General features: G+C 46.8%; 1 protein-coding gene and 1 pseudogene across 1 annotated transcript in view; one reads left to right on the plus strand and one right to left on the minus strand.

Annotated features, from left to right (window-relative positions):
* Positions 1 to 11,340: 11,340 nt before the first annotated feature.
* On the plus strand, positions 11,341 to 13,182 carry LOC128311014 (60S ribosomal protein L29-like; annotated as a pseudogene).
* A 6,880-nt stretch (positions 13,183 to 20,062) lies between these two features.
* ANO2 (anoctamin 2) overlaps positions 20,063 to 26,659 on the minus strand; it is a 338,133-nt gene continuing 331,536 nt past the window's right edge. Inside the window, exons 24-25 of the mRNA XM_027074096.2 lie at positions 22,913 to 23,018; positions 20,063 to 20,992 (exon numbers count right to left, since the gene is read on the minus strand). Of these exons, the coding sequence (XP_026929897.1) occupies positions 20,723 to 20,992; positions 22,913 to 23,018 (376 nt within the window). The 3' untranslated portion in view covers positions 20,063 to 20,722. The remainder of the gene's footprint in view (positions 20,993 to 22,912; positions 23,019 to 26,659) is intronic.

Below are 26,659 nucleotides of genomic sequence, written 5' to 3' on the forward strand. Positions count from 1 at the left end.
TTTATTCATTCATTTAACAATGTCATTGAGTTCCTACCAGTTGTAAGCACTAGAGATGCAGCAGAAAGAAAAACAAATCCTTTCCCTCTTGAAATTCACATTCCAGTAAAGAGAAAAGCTATCAAAATAAGTAAATGTCAGGTATATCAGATTATTGAGAGAACTCTGGAGAATGACACGGGAGATACAGGTGATCACGATGGGCTCCACGGAGGAAAGGAAATTCCAGCCAAGGTTAGTCTCAAGAGTAAGGTGACGACTCACATGCAGGGGAGCATCCACACAGGAATACCTGGCACACATCAGTAGAGCTTAGCATGGCAGGAGTGGAGTGAACAGGAAGAAAATGTAGCAGGAGCGTCGCTGATGTTCAGCTAACATATACCGATAATGGCAGTACTGATGATGAAAATACTGAAAACCTTCTAACCTGGTTGGTAACCTCACTTCCAAACTCTCAAGTACCACCTCAGCGTTACTCTAGCCCCATAGACCTGCCCTCCCTCTTGGAACTCCTCGAATCCAGCAACTAGGGGATAATGCCTGGCAGAGCAGGGAATCTTCAGGCCCTTCCTCCAGTCCTGTGGTGGGCACCGGCTCAGACTGGTCAGTGCCCACATGGGCACCCTTTTGTGCCATTTAATAGTCTGAATATCACCCTGTGACACAAAGTTGAAGAAAGAGCAGGGTCCAGATCAGGTAGTTAAGACTTTGTTTATTTTGGATGGGAAGGGAGCCCCCTTTGTAGTTCTGAGCAGAGGAAAGGCATGGGCAGTTGACAGGTTTAAATACCTGACCTGACTGCAAGGTGGAGAATGCTGAAAACAGATTGTAAGGAAGCAAGGTCTGAGGCAGGGAGCCCAGGAGACTATGGTCACAATCCTGCAGAGGTGGCAATGGTTTGGTGTGGTTCAGCTGGCAAGAAGTGGTCTGATTCCAGACATAGTTTTAAAGTAGATCTGACAAATGTGGGTCATGAAAGAGGGAGAGGGGGGAAGGATGATGCCAAAGGTTTTGATCCGAGCAGCTGGAAGAATGGAGTTTCCATCACCAGAGATGAGCGACACTGTGGGTGGCACTCAGATGAAAGACTGACTCTTTGGACTAAGACACCAGGGGGTTGAGACCACGAAAGGTTTTTAACCTGAGCAATTGGAAAGCAGAATCGCTATATACTAGGATGGAAATCCTGCAAGAGGAATCTGGTTTGGGAGATAGTGAGATAATATTAGATATTCATATAATCCAATATGCACTTAGAGATCAATGTTTGCAATTTGCATTTAAAACCCAACACTACATAAGAAATAATGATGTAAGGGTAGGGAAAGGGAAAAGAAAGATCCAAGGAGTAAACTCTGGGACAGATGTAAAACAAACAAAACAAAACCAAGAAAAGAAACAGTGAAGCAGGGGGAAGATCCAGAGGGAGGGGTGCCCTGCAGCCCCGTGAGCAACAGCATCAAGGAGAATGTAACCATCTGTAACAGGTGCTGTGGGTTCTCAACAAGATAAAGACTGAGAATATCTCTGGATGGCGCAGCATGGAGGTGTTTGGAAGTGGTGACAAAAGCCAGATGGTGAGGGCTCAAGGAGAACATTCCTCCCAGTGGAGACCACTGAGATTTAAAAGTCTTTTGAGAAATTTTGCTCTAAAGGAGACCAGGTAAATGGAACAATAATTGGAGGGAGAGGTTTTTCTGTTTTTGTCTTAATATGGGAGATATTACAGCTTGTTTGTGCTGATGGGAATGATCCCAGAGAAATAGGTGCAGGAGGGGCCCGGACAGGAGAGTGCTGGAGGGCAGATGTGCAAGCTCAAGGCCAGCAGGCTGGAGGGCAGAGGTCCGCCTCTAATGGCTCCTACCTTCTCAATGAGAGAGAGAGGGTGAGGAGGGAACCACTGATGATCTGCAGGGAGAAAAGAGACAATGAAATAGTTACCCAGCAAAGCGGGAGAGTGAATGGCCTGGGAGAAGATGTCACCAAGCAGCAAGCAGCATTGCCACCCTCCATAGGCTTGGGAGGACTGAACCATTCCGTTTCCAGTTTCTTTGAAGAGACCATTCGAGTCTCATACAGAAAGGACGGAGGGTGAAGCAGAGAGCTTCCCAGGTGGTGTCCAGAGCTCCTTGAAGACAAGGACGGGCCGTGCCTCTAGCACCTCCACAGGCTGAGGGCACAATGTAGAGCAGCACTCACTGCTGCTGTTGATGGTTGATGACCCCCTGTCCTAAAGCACCTCAGCCACCAATTGCCAGTGTCTGCAACCCTAATTTAAAGCTTCCTTTTTATCTGAACATTTTATGATTATAATAAAGCATACTTACAAGAAGGTACATAAATCTGAAGCACATGAAACCACCACTCAAGTCAAAGGCATAGAACATTCCAGGCACTGAGAAGACTCCTTCCTGGCCTCAGAAGTTTCTCTCCTGCTCTCCCTGTCAGTGACTTCCAAAATAACCCATACTCCTGTTTTTTATAATTTTTTTTTTGCCTGTTTTCGAACCCTATATAAATGGATTCATACTTTGAATATTTTTTACATATGGTTTTTTTTGCTCAATATTATGTCTGCAAGATTCGTGTTGTTGCATATAGTAGAGTTTGTATTTTTTCTCTGCTGTATTGTATCCATTGTATGTGAATTTATCACAGTCTATTTATAGTCCATGTACTATTGATGGGCATGAAATTTGTTTCCAGTTTGGGGCTATTACAAATAATGCTGTTATGAGCATTCTTTTATAGTCTTTTTCTTTTCACAAATATATGCATATCTGCCAGTTATATTTGTAGGTGTGGACCCTGGTGGGTCCTTGGGAATGTGTATGTTAGTTTTCAGACAAACGGCACACAATTTCCCAAAGTAGTTACACCAATTTGGGTTATACAGCTACAGTAATTCCTTCTCTTGAGCCTTAGATATTTTTCCAGTCTTTAGAAGGTCCTTCTTAGATCCCTTTTATTTCTTTTTTTTAATGTTTATTTATTTATGAGAGAGAGAGAGAGAGAGAGAGAGAGAGCACGAACATGGGAGGGGCAGAGAAAGAGGGAGACACAGAATCAGAAGCAGGCTCCAGGCTCCAAGCTGTCAGCACAGAGTCTGATGCGGGGCTTGAACTCATGAACCGTGAGATCATGACCAGAGCCAAAGTTGGACACTTAACTGACTGAGCCACCCAGGTGCCCTTCCTTTTGTTTCTTCTTAAGAAGAGAAACGATTTAAGTCTGGGAAGTGAACATCATATACATGCTTACCTGGGACCAGGAATAGAATATTGATGGTTCTGGGTGACAGTGGGGAGAAGCTCAGGATCAGCTGTGGTTGGGATGGGGAAGTGAGAGGGCATTAGAGTGAAGCTGTCATGATCGGCCAAGGCTGGCCCTGTACAGAAGCAAGCAGACCCTCTTCTGGGTCCGGAGGGCCTGCAGCATCTAAGGACATGGAGCCCTAGCACACTCACCGCACCCCCATTACTCTCTCACCCACTCGTGTGCTTTATATCCCTTCTTATGATCCACTCTGATTCATTACCAATGTTATGCCTTTTGGTGGGGCGGGGGGAGGGGGGTGGTGGCGGGGATGACTCAAATGTTTTTTGGAAAGCTGCATAATGCAAATAGTGTCTTAAATTATGAAGCTGTATTAAATTTTTTGTAATCAAGGATCTGGCAAAAAATCAAAGATTATAGAATCTCCTTCAGTGACAGGCCAGGATCTCCCATGAGTAGGTCTGTAGGAGAGCAAGTCGGGTGAACACATGATCTCTCTAGGTTATTGTGAGTCCGAAGGGAAAAGAGAGTGGGAAGGAGCAGGAGATTGGCACATGAAGGAAACAGAGTCAGAATACCTTAAGGAACAAATTCAATCATTTCAACTCTGTAGATCTCCAACTCTGTAGATCTCCGTGTAAATCCAGTTGTATGTCCTTGGCTCTAGAATGGAGTCCCAGAAAATGCTATTCAGGGATTATCTGACTGATTTCCTTACAGGATAGAAGAGCTAAGAAAGCACCAGCTGCTCTAATAAGTAAACCCCAACATGTCAGTAGCTTGACACAATAAGGTGTACTTCTGCCTCCCATAACAGTCCAGTGTAAGTGTCCTGATTAGAAAGATTCCAGCTCAGGGACTCAGACTCCTTCTGTTTGTGGCTCTGCATCCAACATGTGGATGGAGATAGCAGTGGAGAAGGCACACTCTCTCTTGTAAAAGACTTTCAGGTCATTCACATTCATCCACTAGTGAGAATTGGTTATCTAGCCACACCAGAATGCAATAGGAAACATGGACATCTGGTCTATTGTGGCCATCTCTGGGACAAACTCATAGCTTTTGTCTGATTTATGCAGATCCACTTTATTATGTCAAATGTCCTTTTCTCTATTCTATGTTTTAGTATCAGGGCCCAGATCATGTCTGATTCTTTTCTGAGCCACCAGCCCCCAGCATACTGGAGGAACTCTGTAACTGATGATTGATTGCTTTTAGCCCCTTCTAGAGTTTTACAAAGGACCAAGCCCTAATTCTTATTTTGTTTGTTGTCTACCTACACCTCCTACTTCCTGGACAACCATAACCTCCCCACCCCTTTTTCTATCTGTAGAAAAACAATCATTCTCCTTGACTCAGTTCAAATGGTGCCTCAACAGCTAATCCTTCCCCGTCTACCAAAAGTTTTTTGTTCACAAATTTAGCACTTGACACTGCTTCTTGGGAATGTTGTGCTCTCAAGTGCATCTAACAAATTGCCCTTCTAAATTCTAGTATTTCCATGCCTCTGAATCCCTCTTAACACTTTGTTCTGAAATAGGCAAGGAGAAAATTCTCAGTGTAAGCTTGCCAACTAGTGGGTCAACAAGATGAGATTCTCACACTCCCCCAAAATATCCCCTGGACCAACTGCCTTGTACCTGCCTGTATCAGCACATAACTCAATAAAAGCTGAACTCTTTTACACAGTCAGGCAGTGCAGACAGCAATATTAGAATGCAGCTTCACCTCTACCTCACTCCCCTTATCTCCTCCTTGTCATCACAAGTGAAACTCACAAAAAAAAAATCTGAGCAGAGAGAAAATTTGGAAGAAAGGAATATATGATCCTTGTGGCATGAGCTTAAGTGTGTGTAAGTGTTGTGGTAGGGAAAAAGGCAGAATCCTAGGGAAAGTGCCTTCCACACCCAGTCTGCTGAGTGTCGGAGGGAACCAGCTGGCCCCAGGATCAGTTGTCTCTGAGGTTGGGGAGAAGGCAAAGAGCACACATCAGATCCTCTCCCCAGGGGTCTTCTTATCTAGGCAGGGTTGGGTCGTATAGTTTCCTGGCTAAAACCATGAGGCAATGTGCTATGGGAGAGAAAACATTGGATATGGTGGTCAAGGAGGCCAGCTCTCTACTTACTGTAATGAGGTAGGCCCTTATACTTCATCTGTGAAATGGACATGATAACTTTCTGCCACCATCAGATCCACAGAGGCATGGAAAGGCAGCTTCCATGATCCAGTGATCAAACTTGCCAACAAAGGGCTTTACACTAAGTGTAACCAATAAGTATATTCCAAACAAATATCCCAGAGTATTATAATCAACTCTCCCAAGACCTCAGCATCCTGGAGCCACAGATTACAAACACTGAAAGGAACTTGTAAAGTTGGGCTAACCACCTTCTTCTAGAACCACCTTCTCATTTTCTAGATGACCTATGTTTCATTCCTAAACACTCAGATCAATTGCTGGGAACTGACTAAGCCCTGGACAATAAGCTGTAAACCTAAGTTATAGAGTGGGGCTTCCAGAAAGCTCCTAAGAAAAGTAAGCCCCTTTAATCCTTTTTACTTAGGATACAATGATGGCTGGAGCAGAGGCCATTGCAGCTCTGAGATGACCTTGAGGAGAGAAGCCTGCATGAGTCCTCTGGATCCTGCAAAGGAAGCCTTGTGTTTGTTCTGGCCATCTGCCAGCCATGCCCCTCCCCTTGCAACAAGGAATGCCCCCTTCTGGACCACTTTGCTAATATTCAAGACCCCAGAATTTTCAGACTAAATCATCCCAAGCCCACTCCCAGGGCAACGTGTCCTCTTCTATGGGTCTGTCCTCCCAAGCATGGAATATGTCACCAGTGTTGGCACCCCTAAGTGTCTGGATGCATGGTGGTCAAGAAGGCCTCTCTGAGGAAGTAATGATTGAACAGTGACTTGAATAAAGTAAGGGGACAAGGAATGTGAGAACCGCAGGCACAGGAACCTCAAGTACAGAGGCTTTAGGTGAGAAAAGACTCATGTGTTTCATGAAGCTGTGGGACCTGACTCTCTGGAAAGTGGCACCACAACGTTCACCTCAGAACCCATGAAAGCCAGTCTGTGCCACCAGGGTGTACCTCATGGCAGCTGTGTAATTCCATCTCCTAAAAACAATTTGAGTCAGGTAAATTCTGAATTTAAGTTCTACATAAATTACTCTTTTGCCCCCTCTCAAATGTTCTGTACACCATTCTCACATTTACCAAGGCTGTAATGACACCAGCTTGTGGTTGGCCACCTCTGGCCATGGGCAATATGGTACCAGAAGGCTGGTCTGTATTATCTGTTCCAGTTGCCATTCTCATTCCTGGAACATGGTTTCCTTTCATCTTAGACTAATTTCTTCCAGGCCCTGGGCTCGTTTGCCCATTTGGTCTTTGACATACCCGTCTGGGATGAGTTTGATATGGTTCCTGGCCTGGAGGCAGGGGGATGAAGGAGGTGACCTCCAGAGGAATCCACAAGCCACAGGAATTATCAGTGTGTGTCTGAGTCATGTCACCACCAACTAGGCCAGAGTTTGGCCCATTTTAGCATTTGAGAGTTCTTTCTCAGCAGGAGGGAGAGAAGGGAAGGAAATGAATTAAGTGTAGGCAGGGAGAATTGTGTGAGCACTGTCCTCTCCTGCAAAAGATGTATTGCATGGAGAAGATAGCAGGTGTTCATTAAACTAGGTTTCTTTGTGTTTGAATCTATTATCTGGTGTTGAGAAAACACAAGTTGCTTTCAATGCAAATGCATCTTAGCCACTCAAGTCGCCCTTGGAAAGGATGCCAACTGACTCAGAGTACATTCACCAGGATATAATAAAGGCAGAGACTCTTCAGGGCTTTGGGGATGTGATGCAGGGCCAGCTGTGATTAATACATGTCCTGAGATTGGATTAGAAATGATAATTAACTCTTCCTTTAGGAAGAGACTAGGATTTGGGGAGCACAGGAGGGACACGAAGAATTGGAAACATAAAAAACCTTGCCTTCGCTACAGTCTCTTCAGGAAATCTGGAAGGTCCAATGTTTCTTGATAAGATTTCCACAGAGAAGCCAACTTGATAGACGCCAAAGGTTTTCCCGTCTTGGATTTCACTTACGTTCTGGAGCCAAGGCAAAGGTAGGCAGCTACCCACTTGTTTCCTTTGGAATGAACTCAGGCAAATTCCTCAGGGTTTGTTTATGTTGGCTGTCTGCAGGGACTTAAGAGCCTAGAGGCAAGAGAGGGCAACCTCCACTCAGAGTATCTGAGCAAATTCCAGTGATCTTAAGCTTCTGGAAGGGAGTTTCTGGGTGGGGTGGGGTGGGGTGGAGGGCAAATGGAAAGTGAGGAGACTTCCAGGACTAGACACCCAGGAATTGGTACTTCTTTGCAGAGATATTCAAACATTTTATACTTGGAACAGTCTGGACAACTACAGAGTGCTGAGGTCCCTTGGCATGACAAGCATCACTCCTTTATTTACTTCCAGGATCATAGGGAGGACCAGGAGGCCTCCAGGGAGTAGCTGAGGTGGCCTGGAGGTACCCTTGGGGAACTTTGGGTCAGGAGCAGGCAGTGGCTATTTATAATCTCGTAGAAAATTATATGAATATTTTAGTCCTCAGTCTGGACTTGCTTGTGTGTCAGTGAAGTATGGGCTCTGCTCCTCTGCACTGTGGCTGTGGAGAGTGCAGCAATGAGACATGGAAAGGGGAGGGAAGTGGTGGGTTATTGTTGCTTTCCAATGAAATCCTCCTTGCTGACCACCTTCTAAATACCTACTCCAGTCCCACATTGCTTCTTACCTGCCACCCTCCTTCCTTACAGCAACCAACCTTCACTGAGTGCAGACTATGTGTCCAGAGACTGTGCAAGGCTTTGGATCCTACAGAGATTAACATGTGCCCTTTTTCCTTCAGGGAAGTCAAGCCCACGGGTGGGTTGTACCTAGCCTAACACCAGGCCCACTGCTGCACAAGCACATTTGTAGTGGTTTTATGACAGAAGAGTGAGGAGTTGGGGACTGGAGAGAGGTCTGTCTGAAAAACAGTGTAGAGAAAAAGCTGACCCTTTGGTGTGTGCACCCTTGAATGGGAACCAAAGGTCAGGTGTAAAACCATGGGTTTTCTGGCAGCACACCAGAAATGAGCATTCCAGATGTAGCAAAAGCCTAGGAAAGGAACATGGGAATATATAAGAGACCACAACAGATTGGTTTGGCCAAAGTAGAAAGTTTATATAATTAAATAATGGGCGGGGGGTGGGGGGAAGGCTGGAGAAAAAAACTAATGGCAGCATGGCAGAAGAAATAGCATAGTCTTTAAGAGACACCTGAGTTTCAGGGCACCTGGGTGGCTCAGCCAGTTGAGTTCTGCTCAGGTCATGATCTCACAGTTAGTGAGTTCAACCCACATTGGGCTCGCTGCTGTCAGCATGGAGCCCGCTTTGGATCTTCTGTCCCTTTCTCTCTCTTCCCCTCCCTTGCTCATGCTCTCTCTCTCTTTCAAAAATAAACAAACATTAAAAAAAAAAAGACCTGGGTTTTACTTGTGGCTCATGAATGTATTAGCTAGGTGTCCTTAAGTTAATTAGAGAGTGTCTTAGAGCACCAGGTTTTTTATCCATTAATGGGATCGTTGTTATGGGTCTTTGTGAGGATTACAAATAATGACTCCAATGTGCCCGGTCCAAAATAGTCTTAATGAGTGGTTGTTCCATATGTGCATATCCATCCCCCTCACTTTCCCTAAACCCCTTTGGATCCCAGACCCACCATGTGTACGTAATCCCCCTTGCAGAGTAAAGGAGGTAATTGTAAAGTGTTTGTGGAGGGAGGTGGTGGAATGGTAAGCCTGGGCCAGGTGGCCATGACCATGGTGGGCCAGGAGTCTCCTGACCTGTCCTAAGAAGTGTCATGGAAGGGCATGACCAGGGATGAGGGATGAGGTTGATGTAAGCTTGCAGGAGGATCCCTGGGCATGAGAACTGAGGGAAGGGCAGAGAGCTCAGCCTGGTGAGAATGGCATAGGCGAAGAGAAAGGTCAGGCCCTGTCTGGGCACCCCATAGAATCATGGGGCATGTGGAGGGTCAGGCAGCTGGGAGCCACAGCCTGTCTGACCATCGCTCCTGCTCAAACAGTACGGATCATGTAACTTGAGGAGTCCAGTTAGATACTCGGTGAAGATTTGCAGCCTCTGTTGTTGTAGTAGTTGAATGAATTGATAATCCTCGTGTTGTCCATTACCTGACACCCCCCTGCATGTACTTTCTCACCCCTCTCACCCTCCCTACTTTAATCCCCTTGTGTATATAATAACAGCTTCAAATCTCTCTTCAGAGTGGGTAATCTATAAAGAAATAGACATATCTTCTCTTTTTAAAAATCTCTTTACCAGTGAGACATGCTTTTAACTGATCCCTTGCTTTCCAAATGGCATGCCACTGCCCACATGCCTCCCCTATAAGGGGCATAGAAATGGCTACATAATATCTTTCCACTATAAACTCTAATGTGAGTGAGCACTCTTCAATGTGCATCTGATTCTTCATTTCTGACCTTACTGAAAATAGATTCAAGAGTGCAGATTTGCACTGATAGACGGTAGACACTTTTCAGAAAGCCCATTCTTGGTTGCCAGTTCTCTGAAGGTCCTTTGGGATTTTCTGATTTCGTGATCCTGGAAAATAATTGCCTCCATGTGGCATCCTGAACAGGAGATAGTGTAACGAGAGTCACCATGTTGGATTCTAGACGTGCCGTGATGCTATGAAGTAATCATCCAAAGATCAGTAGAAAAGCCAGTTTTCTTCTGAGGGGATTTCAGTCTTGATGATGAAGCATTTCAATCCAAAAGTCTACCCTGCTCCCACAATAAACTCTCTTTTCTTTGGTAGACGTTTATAAGGAACCACTCAAGGAAACCACAAAAACCATGAAAAATTAGTTTAGATTAATGCATTTTCTGAAAATCATGGCCTAGCGACTGAAGCTTATACTTGGGTATCACTTGATATGTTTCTAATGGAGTTGGTGCAATGTTTTCAGAAAACCACGACATACTTATTCGACGTCAAAGCAAGGCATTTGTTTTAAAAGCCAAGGCACATTAACAGGAGTGGGGAGTAAAGACAATAATTCTTTAGTGCATCCTGGCTAGTGACATTGCATTTGAGGTCTCCCTCAATAGTTTACTCATCTGGAAACCCAGTCTGGAATGGAGTTTAGCAAACATGCTGATGTCAAGAATGCTAACCAGCCAGTGCCGGGTACTCTGCAGAGATCATCCCAGCACGCAAATACTCCATTTCCTGGCATCTGTGCCACCCTCTTGGAACCTGGACATTAGGTTTATTGTTGGCCACAATAGTCTCTACCAATGGGTTTTATACTGGGCATATATTTGTCTTAGCCATTGATGATGATGTTTTTCTTCTTAGAAATGTAGGTGTTTGTTACAATATCACTCCTTGATATAAATCTCATGATCTGCAGTCCTGAGAAGGATGCAGGGCAGGTATCATTTCTATGCTCCAGATGGAGAAAGAGCTCAGAGAAGTTGGAGTTCGCCCCACTGAGAGAGTGGGCTCTAGAACCAAGTCTGGCTCCAAAACAGAGTGCATTTTCCATTAGAGTACATTGTCTCAGCATCATATGAGTCTCTGTCCCCCAAAAGGCTTTACCCAAACACAGACAACTGAGAAATGTTCCTTCTTGCTTCTCACCAATGAGTGGTTTGGAGGGGTGGCAGACTGCAATTCATTCCAGCTTGGCCACTTCCTCGCTTTGTACTCTCTAGCAGAGGCAACACTTCTTTGAGCCTTGAATTCTGCATCTGTGTGTGACAGAGTGCCAGAATCCCCTGCCATGACCCCACATACCATCTCTGCCAGGTAAGATTAGAGGCTCTAGATTCAGTGAAGGCTGACACAAAGATTTCCTTCTGTGTGACAAGGGATTCCACAGAGTGGAAGGAGACTAGAAGCTTCTGTAGCCTTAGAGAGGCAAACCCTTAGATTCAGCTTGGGCTAGAGGCAAGATTTTTCAACCCTCCAAGACCCCCAACTGAAAATCCCAAACTGGCATTTATCAGAGTGGATCAGTGTGGCAAGAAAGACCCCAGGGCCTTAGACGGGATGTCCCTGTGTGGAAGTGGCGTTCTCGGTGGTGAACTTGACTTAATGCAAAGATCCAGCTATTCCTGGGGAAGGGCCGAGCCTGGTACATATGTGATGAGGCTGAAAGCCTTTGGGGAACCAGCCCCCTGTGGCACAGTGAGGCCATACCTTGTAGCAAGTGTAGGCCATGACTTTGTTATGATCAGAAATCTGTTCAGCAAGGGTGCCCATGTTGAGTGGCAAATTCTCCAATGGTGCCCTTTGTGCACGTTAGCCAAAGAGGAGAGAATACACCTCTGTCATCCCTTTAAGGGGTCCCTGAAAGCCCCCTTGGGGTGGAGTATGCTCAGGGAACTTGGAGGAATCAAAGGTAAGTGGCCTCAGGAAGGAGATATCGATGGTCTCTCATTCCAGCTTTATCAAAAATTATGTGGGCACTCAAGTGATTAATGGGGAAAACAGAGACATGCAACTGAGTGTGGCAGTGTGACTCACCTGGTTAAGTGTAAGATGGGGAATAAAAACACTTGGCAGGAGGTTGTAAAGATTAAGCAAGGTGATGAGTGTACAGTTCTTATCACAACTGGCTCCTAGTGAGTGCTCCTCGGGTGGTGATTACCATTACTGTCACTACGAGTACTGTCACTATGATTATGTGACTCCACGGGCCTCAGGCAGAGCACCCGGGGCCAATGGACTTCTGAGGGAGGTGTCATGATGCCGAAGAAACACAGGCTGGAGTTTGAACCCCAGGATTAAAGCCCCCAGAGCTTCAGTTTCAGAGGCCAGTGATAAGAGGCAACTTTAGAGTGAGATTCCTTCCAAGGGAGCCCAGGATCTATGGAAAGACTTCTGAAATGTATGGAAAATTGTTTCATATCTTAGAGCTTATATATGAAAGAAACTTGAGAGAAGCGTTCCCAAATTTGGCAATAGTCTTAACATTCAGATGCAATCACCAATAAGCTGTGGAACTGAAAACAACTTTCTAGGTTCTTATTTTCTATTAGAAATAAAAAGCACGGTCCGAGGCGCTTTAAGGGCCATAGGCTTCCATGCAAATATGGCCAAGTCCCAGAACCACACCACTCACAACCAGTCACAAAAATGGCACAGGAATGGCACTAAGAAACCCCACTTACAAAGATATTAATCTCTTGATGGGTAGGCCCCGAGTTCTTGACGAATGTGCACTTTGCCAGGAAGCACAAGAAGGGCCTGAAGAAGGTTCAGGACAACAATGCCAAGGCCAAGAGTGCATGTGTCAAGTCTATCAAGGCCCGCAACAAGACCAAAGAGGTCAAGCCCAAGATCCCAAAGGGAGGAACCACAAGTTTGCCTATATCGCTCATCCCATGCTGGGGAAACGTGGTCATGCCTGCATCGCCAAGGGTCTCAGGCTCTGTGGCCCAAAGTCTAAGGCCAAGGCTCAAACCAAGACAGCTCTGGCTCCAGCTCCTGCTGTGACTCAGGCTCCCAAAGGTGCACAGGACCACCCCCACCTCCTCTGCCCCTCCGCCACCAAAGGCTCCAGCATAGAGGTTTCTGTCTGCCAGCGTGAGGACAGAGGGACTGGCATGACCCCTTGGCTTCTATCTGCAAGAGTTGGTGTCCTCCTGTCCCATTGGTACAAATACACCTGTGTGTGGCAGGATCTGTCTAAAAAAAAAAAAAAAAAAAGAAAGCAAAAGCAAATGTTGATTGACTTTGCTAGGGGAAAGAGTGAATTACCTTTCTCTTTCCTAATTGAAAACCTTGTTATGAAAAGCAATCAAAAAGTACATGACTAAAGATGTTGAGGGAGCAGTACTGTAATATAAAGGCAAGCAAGTCAGTTCATTAATAAAAAAATAAAACCATTTGTCATAGATTTTGTCATGTTTCTGGTTTAGACTAAAATTTGTATTTTGGAACTTTTCTTTTCATGCTAAATATTCACTTTTGTACCTGATTTTATTTTATAATTTTGAGTATGTTTTCTTGAAGAGGATCCCTAAAATTGTAGAAGCTTCTGGGCCCACAAAACCAGGATCTGCCCATGTTAATCACACTACTTTTAACATAACGATATTGAAAAGTGCTCTACATATGCTCCACATCGACGCAGAGAGGAGCTTCAGGGAGCTTTCTGGAAGGAGGTGGAACCATTGAGAAGACAGATAAAGAAGGAAAACCTTGCTCTGTGAAAAGATACTGAGCGATCAAAAGAGACAGGTGGAGTACAGTGAAGTCAGAGGTGAGGCAGTTGAGAAAATTTAAAGGGTTAAGGCAGACACTGAGAAAAGTTTCTGAGTGTAGTAGGAATGAGGCCCATAGAAAAGGGTGGAAGAGGCCTATTTTAGGGGCCTCATCTGTTTCTCAACTAGCAGCTTCACTCAGACCAAGCAGATGTGGTTCTTGATAGAAGTTGACACATGCTCTCTGAAGAATTAGATGCAGGCCAACCAGAGTCCATCATGCTGGGAGAAAACTAGGAGCAGGTTATTATGTGGGATCCTTGTCAAAAGTCTGCCTTCTTCCCTTAGAGCCTATGGCTTCATTCCCCTAATTGAGGAAGACATGTTGGCTTGGAAGCCTCAGTCCTCAGCTCCTTACTCTGTTAGACAGACAGGAAGTGAGACAAAGGTGGGGCAATAAAACATGAAGGTTCCTGAACTCATATGTAGAGCTGTCTTTTTGAATTCCCATCTGGCTTTCACCTTGCACTTCCTTTCTGCAGATAAAGCTGCATTTGCCATGGGAAGTGCAGAAGAATAAGTGGGTTCCACTGCCTTTGAGTCCTGGTGAGGCATCTATCTTCTAGCCTGGTTTGGAAGGGGTCTGGTTCTTGGGGCACTGCCATTTCCTGCTGTACAGAACAGGGAAGGGGAGCAAGAGGTTAGCCAGATGTGTAAATAGGGCTGCATTCTGAAGAAACATCTGCTCTGTCTTCCAGAACTTGCGGCTAAGCCTTCAAGGGTGGGTTCTGCTCTCTGGCGCCCTCTGCTGTGGCTGAGCAGAACAGACACTACTGTGGGTTGGGACAAGAGTAGAAATTCCAGGCAACTCTTCCCTGGGCTGAATTGGGTTAGGTTATCCAAGACACAGATGGCCACGGCTTGGGTTGTGAAAGGTGAGTAGAATGGTAACGCGGAAGATAAGACTGACTATGCTCTTCGTGTTTGCCGTACCATGGTGATCCTGTAGAACTGTACATGTCAACACATGGATGTGAAAGGATGTTAGTGCTTGTCCAGTCCAACCTCTTCATTTACTAGCAAGGAGCATATCTTGGAAAATACATGCAGCAGGTAAAGGTCGGGCCATCAGTAGAACAGGAAATTCAGAAGAGTAGGGTATGGGGGGATGAGGAGAAATCTTCACCTCTCCCTGATTATCCATGAAGGATCATACAAGTGAGAGCTTGGAAACTGCTAGAATAATATGTTTGAGATTATAGGTGGGTTGCTTCTGAGGGGAGGAGGCAAAAAATAACATGGTACTCCAGGAAGGGCATGCTTCTGAAATATGGAGGATCAGGACTCGGAGAAACATGCTGAGAAAAAGAAGATGGTGGCCATGAAGATAAAACACTGGAAAGGTGATCCAAACCTTCAGTGTTTCCTTAAAGTAATCAAAACAGTTGGAATGGCTACACTAGACTCTGTTCCTGTACTAGAAGAGTACTTTCCAGAGCCGAGAAAGAAGTGATATGCAGACTGAATGTGGCCACAATATTTCAGGCCTGTTAAATAATGAAACCTGCATTAAGTCACATTCCAGTGAAATTTCTGAATTCCAAGAATACATTTTAAAACCCTATTTGCACGAAGGCAGGAGGAAAAAAGAAAAGTACAAAGGAATATCGATCAGGCTTATGCCAGAGGTTTTCCCTCTGAAACCCTGGAAGACCATGAATTAATTGCCACAGCCATGTTTTGAAAGAAAGGATGGTGACCCAAGAAAGGTAAATCCAGTCAAATCACCATTCCAACAAAAGCAAATGCTCCATGTCTTTGGTCAGGTCCCCTGAGATGGGAACTGCATACCTGACCTGCAGGAGGTTGACTGGAAAGTGTGTTCCAGAAGCACACCTGCCGAAGTGGTGGGCAGGGGGAGGGGTGAGGTAAGCAGACCAGGGCAGCCAGAAGAGCTGAGCTGCAATACATTTTGGCCAATTCCATATGGAGCTCTGGAGCTGAGGAAGCACTTTAGAATTATCTCGAATTGAGCCAAGGGGGGCCTCCTCCACCTACAGAGATGAGAGGCTGCCCCCAGCAGAGAAGTGGCCCTGGTCCAGGCAGCCTCCTTTCACTTATAGCAGTTCTGAGAGGGGCTTCAAACTGTGACCATCAGAAGCTAGGGAGTGAGCACCTCAATCCTGAAGGGATCTGGGTAGAATCTTTAACACCACATTGTTAAAAAAAAACATATTACCTGAAAGTATACTCTGGACACCTAAGGGAAGACTGTGACAATATAAAAAGACAGGAGCATTTTCCTAATTTATTTTTAACCTCAAACCCTATTTGGCTACATATTTCAAACAGCCATGGGGCACACTGGTCCCTGAGTTTTCCCAACTCATTCTTGTCCTTACTTCTAGAATGCCTTCCACAGCCAGGTGGAATCTCCTACCACAATTTATGTCCGCTTAGAAAAGCACCTGGTAAGTTTCTCTCCCGTGTTTCTTAACAAGGACTCATCTGTTTACAAGGTTAGAACGTTATTTTGGGTGCATTAGCAAACCCAAAGGCTTTCATTTGCCTGGAAGAAAAGCAAAGTTCCATATGGCAAAACAACAGCCATTTTATTGAGGAGTTAATGATGATTTTCTGCATCTTTAAAATCCTTGCCGAGAATAGCACCTTTCCCCCACCCCCAAGCAGGATTGTCCTAGACAGGGCTGCTCTGGAGAGGCTATGAGAGGGGAGAGAGGGAAGGGAAGTTCACCTTTTATTCCATGCTCTTTTCTTTACAATGAGTACATCAAGAAAATAGCCATCAAGATTATTTATGTAGGGGCGCCTGGGTGGCTCACTCAGTTAAGCATCTAACTCTTGATTTCAGCTCCAGTCATGATGTCACAGTTGTGAGATTAAGCCCAGCGTCGGTCTCCATGCTGACAGTGTGGAGCCTGCTTGGGATTCTCTCTCTCCCTCCCTCTCTCTCTCTCTGCCCCTCCCCTGTTTGCTATCTCTCTCTGTCTCAAAATAAATAAACATTTTTTTAAAAAGATTATTTCAGTAAATCAGCCATCAAGTGGATTCCTTTCTTTTTATTCTTAGTAAGGAAAAAACTGATGAACCCAATGGTAAATACTGTTTGCCGCCATGACCTCCATCTAGAGCTCATGGCTGTTTCTCTTGGAGTTAAAAATTCAGATTATTTAAACTATTTTATTTACATTTTACATTTTTTTGCATTTTCTAAATCTTCAATGAGTATATGTTACTTTTATGACTAAACAAAATAGATGCTATTCCAGATCAATGTAAGTGACCACACATATACCATGAGACCACAAATGAAGTCAAAGTAAACTCAGACATTAACTGTTATTATTTCTAGAGAAAAGGTGTAGGAAAAGGAGTGATATTTTTTTCATTTCTTCAGTGTTACAGATGTTTGCTCATAATTAATTTTCTTTTGTATTTTACAGTGAAATGTCAAAGTTTACAATTTCCTTAAAGAGCAGAGGGTGGGGGGTGCTGTTTGGCTCAGTGGGTTAAGCATCCAACTTCATCTTATGTCATAATCTCACATGAGTTCAAGCCCCGAGTCAGGCTCTGTGCTGACAGCTCAGAGCCTGGAGCTTGCTTCTGATTCTGTGTCTCCCTCTCTCTCTCTGCCCCTCCCCCACTTGTGCTCTGTCTCACTGTCAGAAATGAATAAATGTTTAAAAAAATAAAAAAGCAGAGGGTAGGTTTAATTGTTTGTTTTAAATTAGGACTGGGGATGACTGGGTGGCTCAGCTGGTTAAGGGTCTGGGTCTGACTCTTGATTTTGGCTCAGGTCATGATCTCATGGTTCATGGGATTGAGTTCCAAGTTGGGCTCTGTGTTGAGTGTAGAGCTTACTTGGGATTCTCTCTCTCCCTCTCTCTGTTGCTTCCCTGCTTGTGTGCTCTCACTCTACCTCTTTCTCTCTCTCTTGCTCTCAAAATAAGTAATAAACATTAAAAATAAATAAAGTAGGATGCACCTACCATCTCTCTACCCAGACTAACAAATCCTTTGGGAAGTTCTTAGCCTACATCCCAGTTGCTGCCCTGTTGGGCAGGCACTTCTGGTGGTCATGCTGGTAAGGCAGGTGCTGAGATGATTTTAGCCTGGGGATGGGGGCAAATCACAAAATTCCTAATTCATTTGTAGTGAGAGAGAGGGAGAAAGTGGAGTCCTTTCAGGGTGGAAATGTATATCTGGGCAGATGGAATCTCCCTTCCTCTCCATCTAGATCTCCCTGGGAGGTGCTGTCTGGCCTAATCACTAGAGTGTGGGCTTTGGCCACCACAGGCTTCCACACCCAATCTGCAATCCCTTAACAGGAAGGGGTGGGGCAGGAAACAAAACAAAAACGCCCATTATGCAACAGAAATTAAAATGGAGCCTCTACCCCTGCTACCAATCCCCTCTACCTTGCTTGACTTTTTTTCTCCATAGCACTTATTACCCCCTAAGACACTATACAGCTTATTTTCATTGTTTATTGTGTCATCCTGACTCACCTACAAGAAGGCAGGAATCATTGTGTTGAGTGATGTACCCCAAGTGCCCAATATGGAGCCTAGTACATGGTAGTTGTTCGGTACGTACTTTTGAATAACATTCAAGACAACTGAGGGGCGCCTGGGTGACTCAGTCAATCGAGTGTCCGACTTCAGCTCAGGTCATGATCTCAAGGTCCACGAGTTTGAGCCCCACATCGGGCTCGTGCTTACAGTTAGGAGCCTGGAGCCTGCTTAGGATTCTGTCTCCCTCTCTCTCTCTCTGCCCTCCTCCACTCACTCTCTCTTTCTCAAAAATAAATAAACATTAAAAAAATTGACAACAAACTTATGGGATAAAAGGAATGATAAGCTACATGAAGCAGAAGAAGAAAGCAAGATAGCATATACTGCATGTTTGCAACCAAAAATACAGATGCACTTGAGAGGGAATGACAGTCTGGAAGGAAACACAGCAATTGTTGATGTTGATTACAAATTTGAGGACTGTGGGTGATTTCACTTTCTTCTGGTTTTTTTGTTTGTGTGTGTGTGTGTGTGTGTGTGTGTGTGTGTGTGTGTGTGTGTTTGAGAACAGGGGAGAGAGGGTGTGCATGGCAGAGAAGCAGGGGGAGAGAGAGAGAGAGCAAGAGAGACAGAGAGAGACAGAGAGAGAGAGTGAGAGAGAATCCTAAGCAGGCTTTATGCCCAGTGTGGAGCCCAATTCAAGGCTTGATCCCACAATCCTGGGATCATTACCTGAGCCAAAATCAAGAGTTGGATGCTTAACCTACTGAGCTACCCAGGTGCCCCTTGTTTTTTAGATCATCTGACTCTTGGTGTGCAAGTTCCACCTCTCTGATCATACAAAAGTGTGTACTTGAAAAAAGGAAAAGAGGTGGGGTCCTGAGCCAGCCACAGTGCGTGCAATGTGGGTGTCTTGGTGCTGGAGGTGGCCCCTGACCATCAGAATGGACCATCACTGCTTGCAGGAAATACCAACCCCACCCACACCCATAGGAGTCCTGGGGACATCCTCCTCCTTTTTATGGGCCTGGAATCTCCCTGTCATTAGTGCCCCTGAAGTGAAATTTTTCTCTTATTGGCCACTTCCCTCCCCGCTGACTTAGCTGAAGCCTGTTGTAAGATGATGCAATGTTTTGGTAATACTGTAGTTTGAATCTAGGCTAACATGGTAAGTTTGAACATTAAAGCGTGAAGTGGTTAAAATTTATTGTAGGACTACTGGTATGTGAGCGGCGTGGGACAGGATTGTCTGCTGCTCCTTCTAAAGCTGTATCTATGCCCTGGAGTCCCCATGAAAGAAGGAGCTACTTTCCAGAGCAAGAGTTGGCAGGGCAGTGCGATCCTGCACGTGGCCAGGAGGACACAGAAGCCATGGGGAGCGGCAAGGATGACCAGCCCGGCACCCCAGGCCCTCGAATTACCAGGTGTGCTGAAACATGAGAACACTCATGTCTTCTCTGGAGTGTGGCCCTCCTCAAAGCTTCTATGCAGACACTGAGAATGACCTGGGAGGAACTGGGGCCGGGTCCCGAGGAAGAGGACTGTGCAACAGGTTTCTGGACAGTGTGTGGGGCTGAAGTGTGCAAAGGACGGTGATGAATGGTGTTTGGCCTTTGCTTCCAACTATACTTGAAAATCTGGCCCCCCAGCTCTGGGAGGAAAGATGTAACCTCAGAACCATCTCGGGTCTGTCATTGATTTGTATATAAAATGGTAAGCCCCTTACATCTCCTGCTTTAACATTTCCTGCCTCCTCTATCCCTTGTATTTCTCCAGAGCCCTTATTACTAGCTAAAATCCTGTCTCTCCCCAGAAAGTGAGCTCCATGAGTCAAACATTTTATCTCTTCTACTCTGCTCATCTCTCATCTCAGAGACCATCTGGGAAGCAGTTGGTCCTCAATAAATATTGGTATGAAGTGACAGAAAGAGAGAGAGCCACGGACAAGGAGATGCATCTTTATAAAGAATGTTTTGATTTATTTTATTACTTTAAATCTGAACCTGCATAAAGTGATGGTTAGTTGCACAAGCTCAAAGCATCCCCATGACATGGAGACAAGCTCAGGTTGGGACCTCTGCCACTCACCATCAAGTCCTGTGGCCACAGCCATCAGCCCTGTGACTTAATTTGTACCCACTGAGGCTGTGACAGTCCCAGCTGCAAGCGACTCAGAGGGGTCTGCTTGGGGAGCTGGTGGGAAGGGGAGAGGGATCGCTCAGGAGGGGGGCTTGCTCCTCTCACAGACTGTGACCACGTGAGAGGGGACACCTGAGGAAACGCAAGGAAGGTGCATGGCGCCTGGGAGCTCTGGGGTAGAGATACCCAGTTCTTGCACCAGGTGACTCAAAATGGGGTGCCGATCCCCCAAAAGGATCAAAGAGGACCTAAAAGGAACTTAAGCTTGAAGTTTCTGAGAAGCAGCTCCAGTTCTCTTCCTGCTTGTGCTTGCTCGCTCGCTCGCTCTAACCCCTCTCTCTTTGCACAAATGCACCTTTGCAAAGACCCCCTGAGGCCGGGCCCTGGCAGACACCAGCCAGCCCTCCCATGCAGGTGCACAGGCATGCTCCGTGAGGTCCCTTGCCACTGTGGCAGCCCCCGCGGTGGGGTCGACTCGCTCACACATTGGTGTGCTGTGAGGCAGAAGACGCGATGCTGCCTGGCTGGCTTCGGCCCGAGGGTGCCGAGCTGGCCGCCCGGCTCCTGCTCCGACGCCCCCCTCCCAGGCTCCTTGGGGCTGGCTCGTCCGTCAGCTTGAGTTTCTCGTGCTCCTCCTTCAGGAAGAAGTCCACCAACAGGCCCCTTTCTTTCTTGATCTGGTCGCTGATATCCGTGGGGATATCTGGGATCATCCAATCCACGAGGACACTCAGGAACATCACGAGGTTCTGCCAAAAAGAAAGGAGAAGGGTTGTGAGGAGAGGCCCAGCCCAGTGGGTCAGAGTGAGGGTCTCAGCAGCGGGGCTGGCAGTGTGATGCCATGGTGGCAGTGGTGGAGAGCACAGATCCAGGGGCAGGATACCTCCGTGTTCCTCTGGCTCTTCTGCTTACTGGCAGGTGGTCTTAACCAATGAGCAGAAGTGTCTGTCCCGCAGGGTCCCCATGGAGAAAGTGGAACAGTAACAGCACCTGCCTCTCAGAGTTGTTGCAAGGATTAAGTAAGTCAATACCTTGCACGCAGTGGAGCTTGAGAAGTGTCACCTATTGCTTTTTCCCCTCTGGTTCTTCCCGCCTGGCTTCTCAGCCTCCAGGTCCCCTGCTCCAGAGCCTTCTAGGAAGTGGGTGCAGAGCCTGCTGGCCTCTCCAGGGCTTCTGCTGGGCCAGCGGCTCCTCTCCTGCTTCCTGCTTGCCTTCTGTCCTCCATATCAGAGCCAGTCCTTTGGTTTCTGTGCTGAATTCTGGTTTCAGCAAACCTCACACTCATCCTGCTCTCTCTTCCTGCTAAGCCAGTCACACTGGCCCAGCTAGGGTCCCTGCCCCTAGCTTCCCCTTCTCCTTTCTAAGCTTCTGTGCACACTTGTAATTGGCTTCCTTCTTCCACCTGTGGAGCCCCATCCCTTCCCTTGGAAACGCAGGTAAGACAGGACTACCTTATCCTGCAGCATTTTCCACTGAAGTGGTAAATATATCACAACAGTGCCAGCATGGCCCGATCCCCACCCAGTTCCCCAGGCCATGCTCTGCCCAGTATGCTGCTCCAGTGGTGGCCTTCTCTGCCTGCCAATCACATGCTTGCTCTGAGATCTGGGCACAAGATCATAAGGGTATGGCTGTCTTCCAGGCTCCAAACCTAGTCCCACCTTGACCTTGAACCTCGCTTGCACCCAGGGGCCCAGAGGAGGGCCCCAGGACCAGCTGCTGTTTCCAGAGGCTCCTGGGTGCATTCATGCTCTAAAGCTGCTTCGAGTCACACTCTTCTCTTAAGCCAACTTTCACAGTGCCAACAAATGTTACAGGTGAGCTGTGGGAAAGCCAGGGGACACCTGCAGGGGGGCATCGGAGTGGTTTTTCTCACAGACTGCCCCATCTCCCCAGAGGAAGAATGGCTATCTTCTTTAGGTGAAAGACTAGCCGAGGGGCTTCTCCACTTCCTGGGCCAGGGGCAAAGCCAGATATCTTACAGCCCTCCAGAGATCTGCCTTCAGGGAATACAAAAGCCTGAGGGAGTGGAAGAGAAAAGGATCTTGAAGGCCGGCAGGACCCCAAGTGGGAGCTGGGGCCACGCACTTGGCGGATCTCTGCCGTGCAACCGTGCAACCGGAGCTGCGGCCATTGTCAGAGATAGCAATCACGGGGCTCGAGTTTGCTATTCACCGAGGCATGGCCGGATGGCTCTGGGGCCCTCTCCGCCAGATGTCTCAGGGGCTGAGGCACTCTAACAAAGGAGGGAGCCAGCCGAGAGCTAGAAGAATGATTCAGAACTTGAGCCTTTTCTTGGGCTGCAGAGACCAGGCGGGACTGTTTGTCTGCATCGGGGATGAGATTCTGGTTTCCACTGCTCTTCTTACTTCCTGTCTTGTCTTACGTCTGAACGGGACTCTATCTCCACCCTGCAACTTACTCCACATCTGTCTTGTAACCTTACTCTGTGTTCTATTCTCTTGCTGCAAATCCATCCATGAATGGAAGCCCTCTCAAGAGTGCTTCCTGCCTCCTCTGGGGAGGCACTCACTTCTGCCTGCCACATGCAGACACCCCTAGGTCACAGCGCCATTAAAACCTGCAGATGAGGAGCAGGCGAAGAGCCATGTGGTCTTTACCCCTGCAGCCTGGATTCTAACTGGCTACTCTTTATCTGAACAACTCACCTGGAAGATTATGACAAAAGCCAGACGGGCAGACAGAATGGACCAGTACTGTTTGGAAAACTCATACGGGTTCGGGGCCCATGGCGGTTCTCGGTAATCCTTAAACCTGCCCAGAGAGAAAGGTGGTGTTAAGATTGGGACGAGGTGGAGGGAAGGGGGTGCTTCTCCAGGGGGAAACCTCAAGGATGAGAGCAGCAGGCAAGCCCCTGCCTCCCCAATTTGGGAAGTAGCAGGAAGCAGGGAGGAACAAATGTCTGTGGAACTTAAGCCATGTGGACAGATCATAACATGGTCAGTAGAAGAGAATACTGACAAACCGTGGAATAAACCAACAAGTGTCCATGGAATAAAAGTACCAAAGTCCAAAACAACCAGTCTTGGCCTTGATATGTCTTTTTCCAACACTCTCTCCAACATCCCCCACAGCTTCCTCTGGTGTCTGGATTCTTCTTCCAGAGGAGCCCAAGGCAGTGGATCCATGTTGGCTCCATGAGCTTGAGAAGGGAGGGGAGATGCCCAGAAACCTTGGACAGTTCTCTGCAGTCCAGGGGCTCAGGGAGAACACAAGCACCTGTGGACAATCCTAGGCTTCCTTTCTGGCTAGCTGTTTCAGGACCACAGCCATAGAGGGGCTGGCCTTGCTTGGTAGCTGCATTCTTGCACCCCAAGGAAGGCTGACTCAGACCAAGCTCAAGGCTGAGTGAATTTGGGGGGTGGCAGTAATAGTTGCTATTGGTCCGTATCTTCTTCTACTGATCATATTTATGATCTGTCCATGTGGCTAAAGAAACAAAATGTCAGGAGTGCCTTAGTGGCTCAGTCAGTTAAGCATCCAACTCTTGATTTCAGCTCAGGTCATGATCTCATGGTCAGCTGTGAGACAGAACCTGGCATTGGGTTCTGAGCTAGGCAGGGAGCCTGCTTGAGATTCTCTCCCCGCCATCCCCCCAACGCGTGTGCACGCACATGCTTTCTCTCTCTCTCAAAAAAAGGAAAAGAAAAGAAAAAGAAAGGAAAGGAAAGAAAAGAAACACAATGTCAGTGCGTGATGTAAACTTGTGCCTCTTTCTCAGACCCGTGGAACCATCTAGGGCTTTTCCTCACCGCTGCCTTTTCACCCCCATTCTGTGATGACTCATGTTAAAAATGGCTCATTTTTTCAGACTCACTTTTTTCTAAGCCTGGAAAAGTGACAAGAGCTGGTACCAGAAGAATTATAACCCTTCGTGGAACTGTTTTCTCCCTGGAATTCAATAGATCTTTGACGTTGAGTAAAAGCAAAACAAGCCGCGAGCTGGGGGAAGGAGTAGGGTGGCATGAGGCCACCAAGTGGGTGCATGGCTGCCAAGGAAGGCAGGGGCGGGCAGGGGACTCTGCCCGAGGAGGGGCCACAAAGGAACATGCAGAATGTGCCAATCCCTGAGCAAGGAGCTTTACTGGAAGTTTTCCCCATTGGATCTCCACCACAACATCCTTGGGCAGGCACTGATATCCACATGACACAGGAGGAAACTGAGGCTCAGGGAAAGTCAATTACTTGCCAAGGTCTCTCTCATGGCCAGCAAGAAGCAGAGTCAAGGTGAGACCCCAAGTCTGGCTGAAGGCAGGCCTTTTCTCTATTGTCACAAAGCACCTCACCAACAGCTGCAGTTTGAGGCAGGGGATTCAGAAATGGGTGCTTTCTGTCCCTTCCCTGCCCTGAACGAGCCAGCTGCCCTAAAAGATCCAGGAAAAAGCACGGTGGCTTCCCACTGTCCAAGGAGAGATGCAAGAAGAAGAGAAGGAAAAAAGGAGGAAGAGGAAAAGAGACACACACACACACACACACACACACCCACACACACCCCAGAAAGAAAAAGGCACAGCGGCAGAGTCAGCAACAGAGACAGAGGCTGATACTAAGCAGTCAACTAGGGTTGGGCAGGAGGCCAGAAGCTGCCCCTTCCCCACCCCCACTTCCAACAGCTGATCACAGCTGTTGCAGGCTCACTTTGCCATCCGGATGAAAAGCAAAGCTAACTGCAGCCCAGCAAAACACCACAGGATTCAGCATATCCATCCATGGCTAAGGACAGAAGCACGGCCAACCCCAGATTATGCTTGCTGACGGGAGACAGGGAGAGCATGGCTTAAAGGACAGGGACACTTTGGAGTGGGAAAAACCCCGGCTCGCCCGCCCTCCTGCTGCTCCCCCCACCAAAGGATCTCACGGCAAAAGGGGATTTCTCTACTCTTCCCAAGACCTCAGGAGGCGGGACATATGCCCATTTTGTACCACAGGCACATCCCTCCCCAGGTCCAGCCCATCCCTCCTGCTATAATCAAAGTCTGTTTGTCTTGTTCTCTAGCTCCATCTAGGAAGGGACAGCTGCTCACTGGCCTCGGTGTAGGGGCCACTGCTCACTCCTCTTTTTCCCAGTCTGAAAAGAGTCCATAAATAATCTAATTCTGGTCCCACTTCTGCTCCTCACTCGCCACAGCTTTTGGAAATGTCACTTTGCCCTCCTCGAGTGTCCAAGACATTTTTAAAAGCTAACAAGCACATCCATTTAATCAAAGATCTGAGGAAAGACTAACACAGATATTTCCAGAAAGCTTTACTTGGAAATACCCCTACGCCAATGGGCTAGAGGGAGCCCTGTTGGGAATGACAGGACAAACTACCCACAGACAAGAACAAGACACAGATGAGTTCTGCATCTGTTCACGTTTCCCTTTCCAAAGCTAACTTTAAAAAAAAAACTGTGACCTACATTACTAAGAAATACATTACATTAATTTTACATTAATGCACACATAAGTACATGTCAAGGAAATAAAAATTACACAAAACATACTTACCCTGGCTGTGTGCACTGATATTTTCTGATTCTATCCTACCCTATCTTATCCTATTCTAGTCTTTCAAATGCTGACCATGATCTGCTAAGATGATTTCATAATCTGCTAATGAACAATGACTCATAGTTTGAAAAATATGATTTCGGTAAGCCTCTGCCACCAGGTAAATGATTGGTTGTTTACATTCCAATAGAAGTTCAGATTTCATAATTGTTTAAAGTGGCATCCTAAGAAGTCAAGCTTATCAAATGTTTTCCCTGAGCAACAAGAAGACGCTAATTAAACAAGGAGATAATTAAGACTAGAAGTGGCCACAAAAAAATGGACTTAATTGCGTCCGCAGCAGTGATGGTTGTCTGCTAGGTCTGTTTGGCTTCTAAGCCCAGGGCACGGCACTGGCAAAGGCATGGGCTTTGGAGTCACCAGGTGAGGGCTTGAGGTCTTCTCTACCACTTTAGTTCTATGTCCTCTAAAAAGTTACCTGATGTGCTGATGGCCATGGTGCTGGTCTATGAAGTAGCCTCAATGTTCCAGCTCCCAGGTGGCATGTAATGAGGAGGAAAGGTCAATGAAGAGCACCCGACAGCACCTGGCCTATCAGGTACATGCCCAATACACACTAGCTATTCTTTCTCCCTCGACTGAAGGCACATTATGGAATACGCCTCTTTCTTTAAGAGGACAGAGCACATGTGCCCCTCTTCCCGGCTCCCCCTGGCATTCCAGGGGGATTTCTGAGCACTCGGGCGCAGATGCTCCAAGTTTCCCATCGTGCTGATATGAATGAGAAAGTCAGCCACTGCCACATCTGCAAGGGGCTTCTGTCAGGATCTCTGTCCAGGGAAATGGCACAAAATAGGTAAGCCTCAAGCCTGTGGGAAGTAGAACTTCTGCTCTGTTCCCATC

The sequence above is a fragment of the Acinonyx jubatus genome, chromosome B4 (genome assembly GCF_027475565.1).
Source record: "Acinonyx jubatus isolate Ajub_Pintada_27869175 chromosome B4, VMU_Ajub_asm_v1.0, whole genome shotgun sequence".
NCBI classification, from domain to species: domain Eukaryota; kingdom Metazoa; phylum Chordata; class Mammalia; order Carnivora; family Felidae; genus Acinonyx; species Acinonyx jubatus.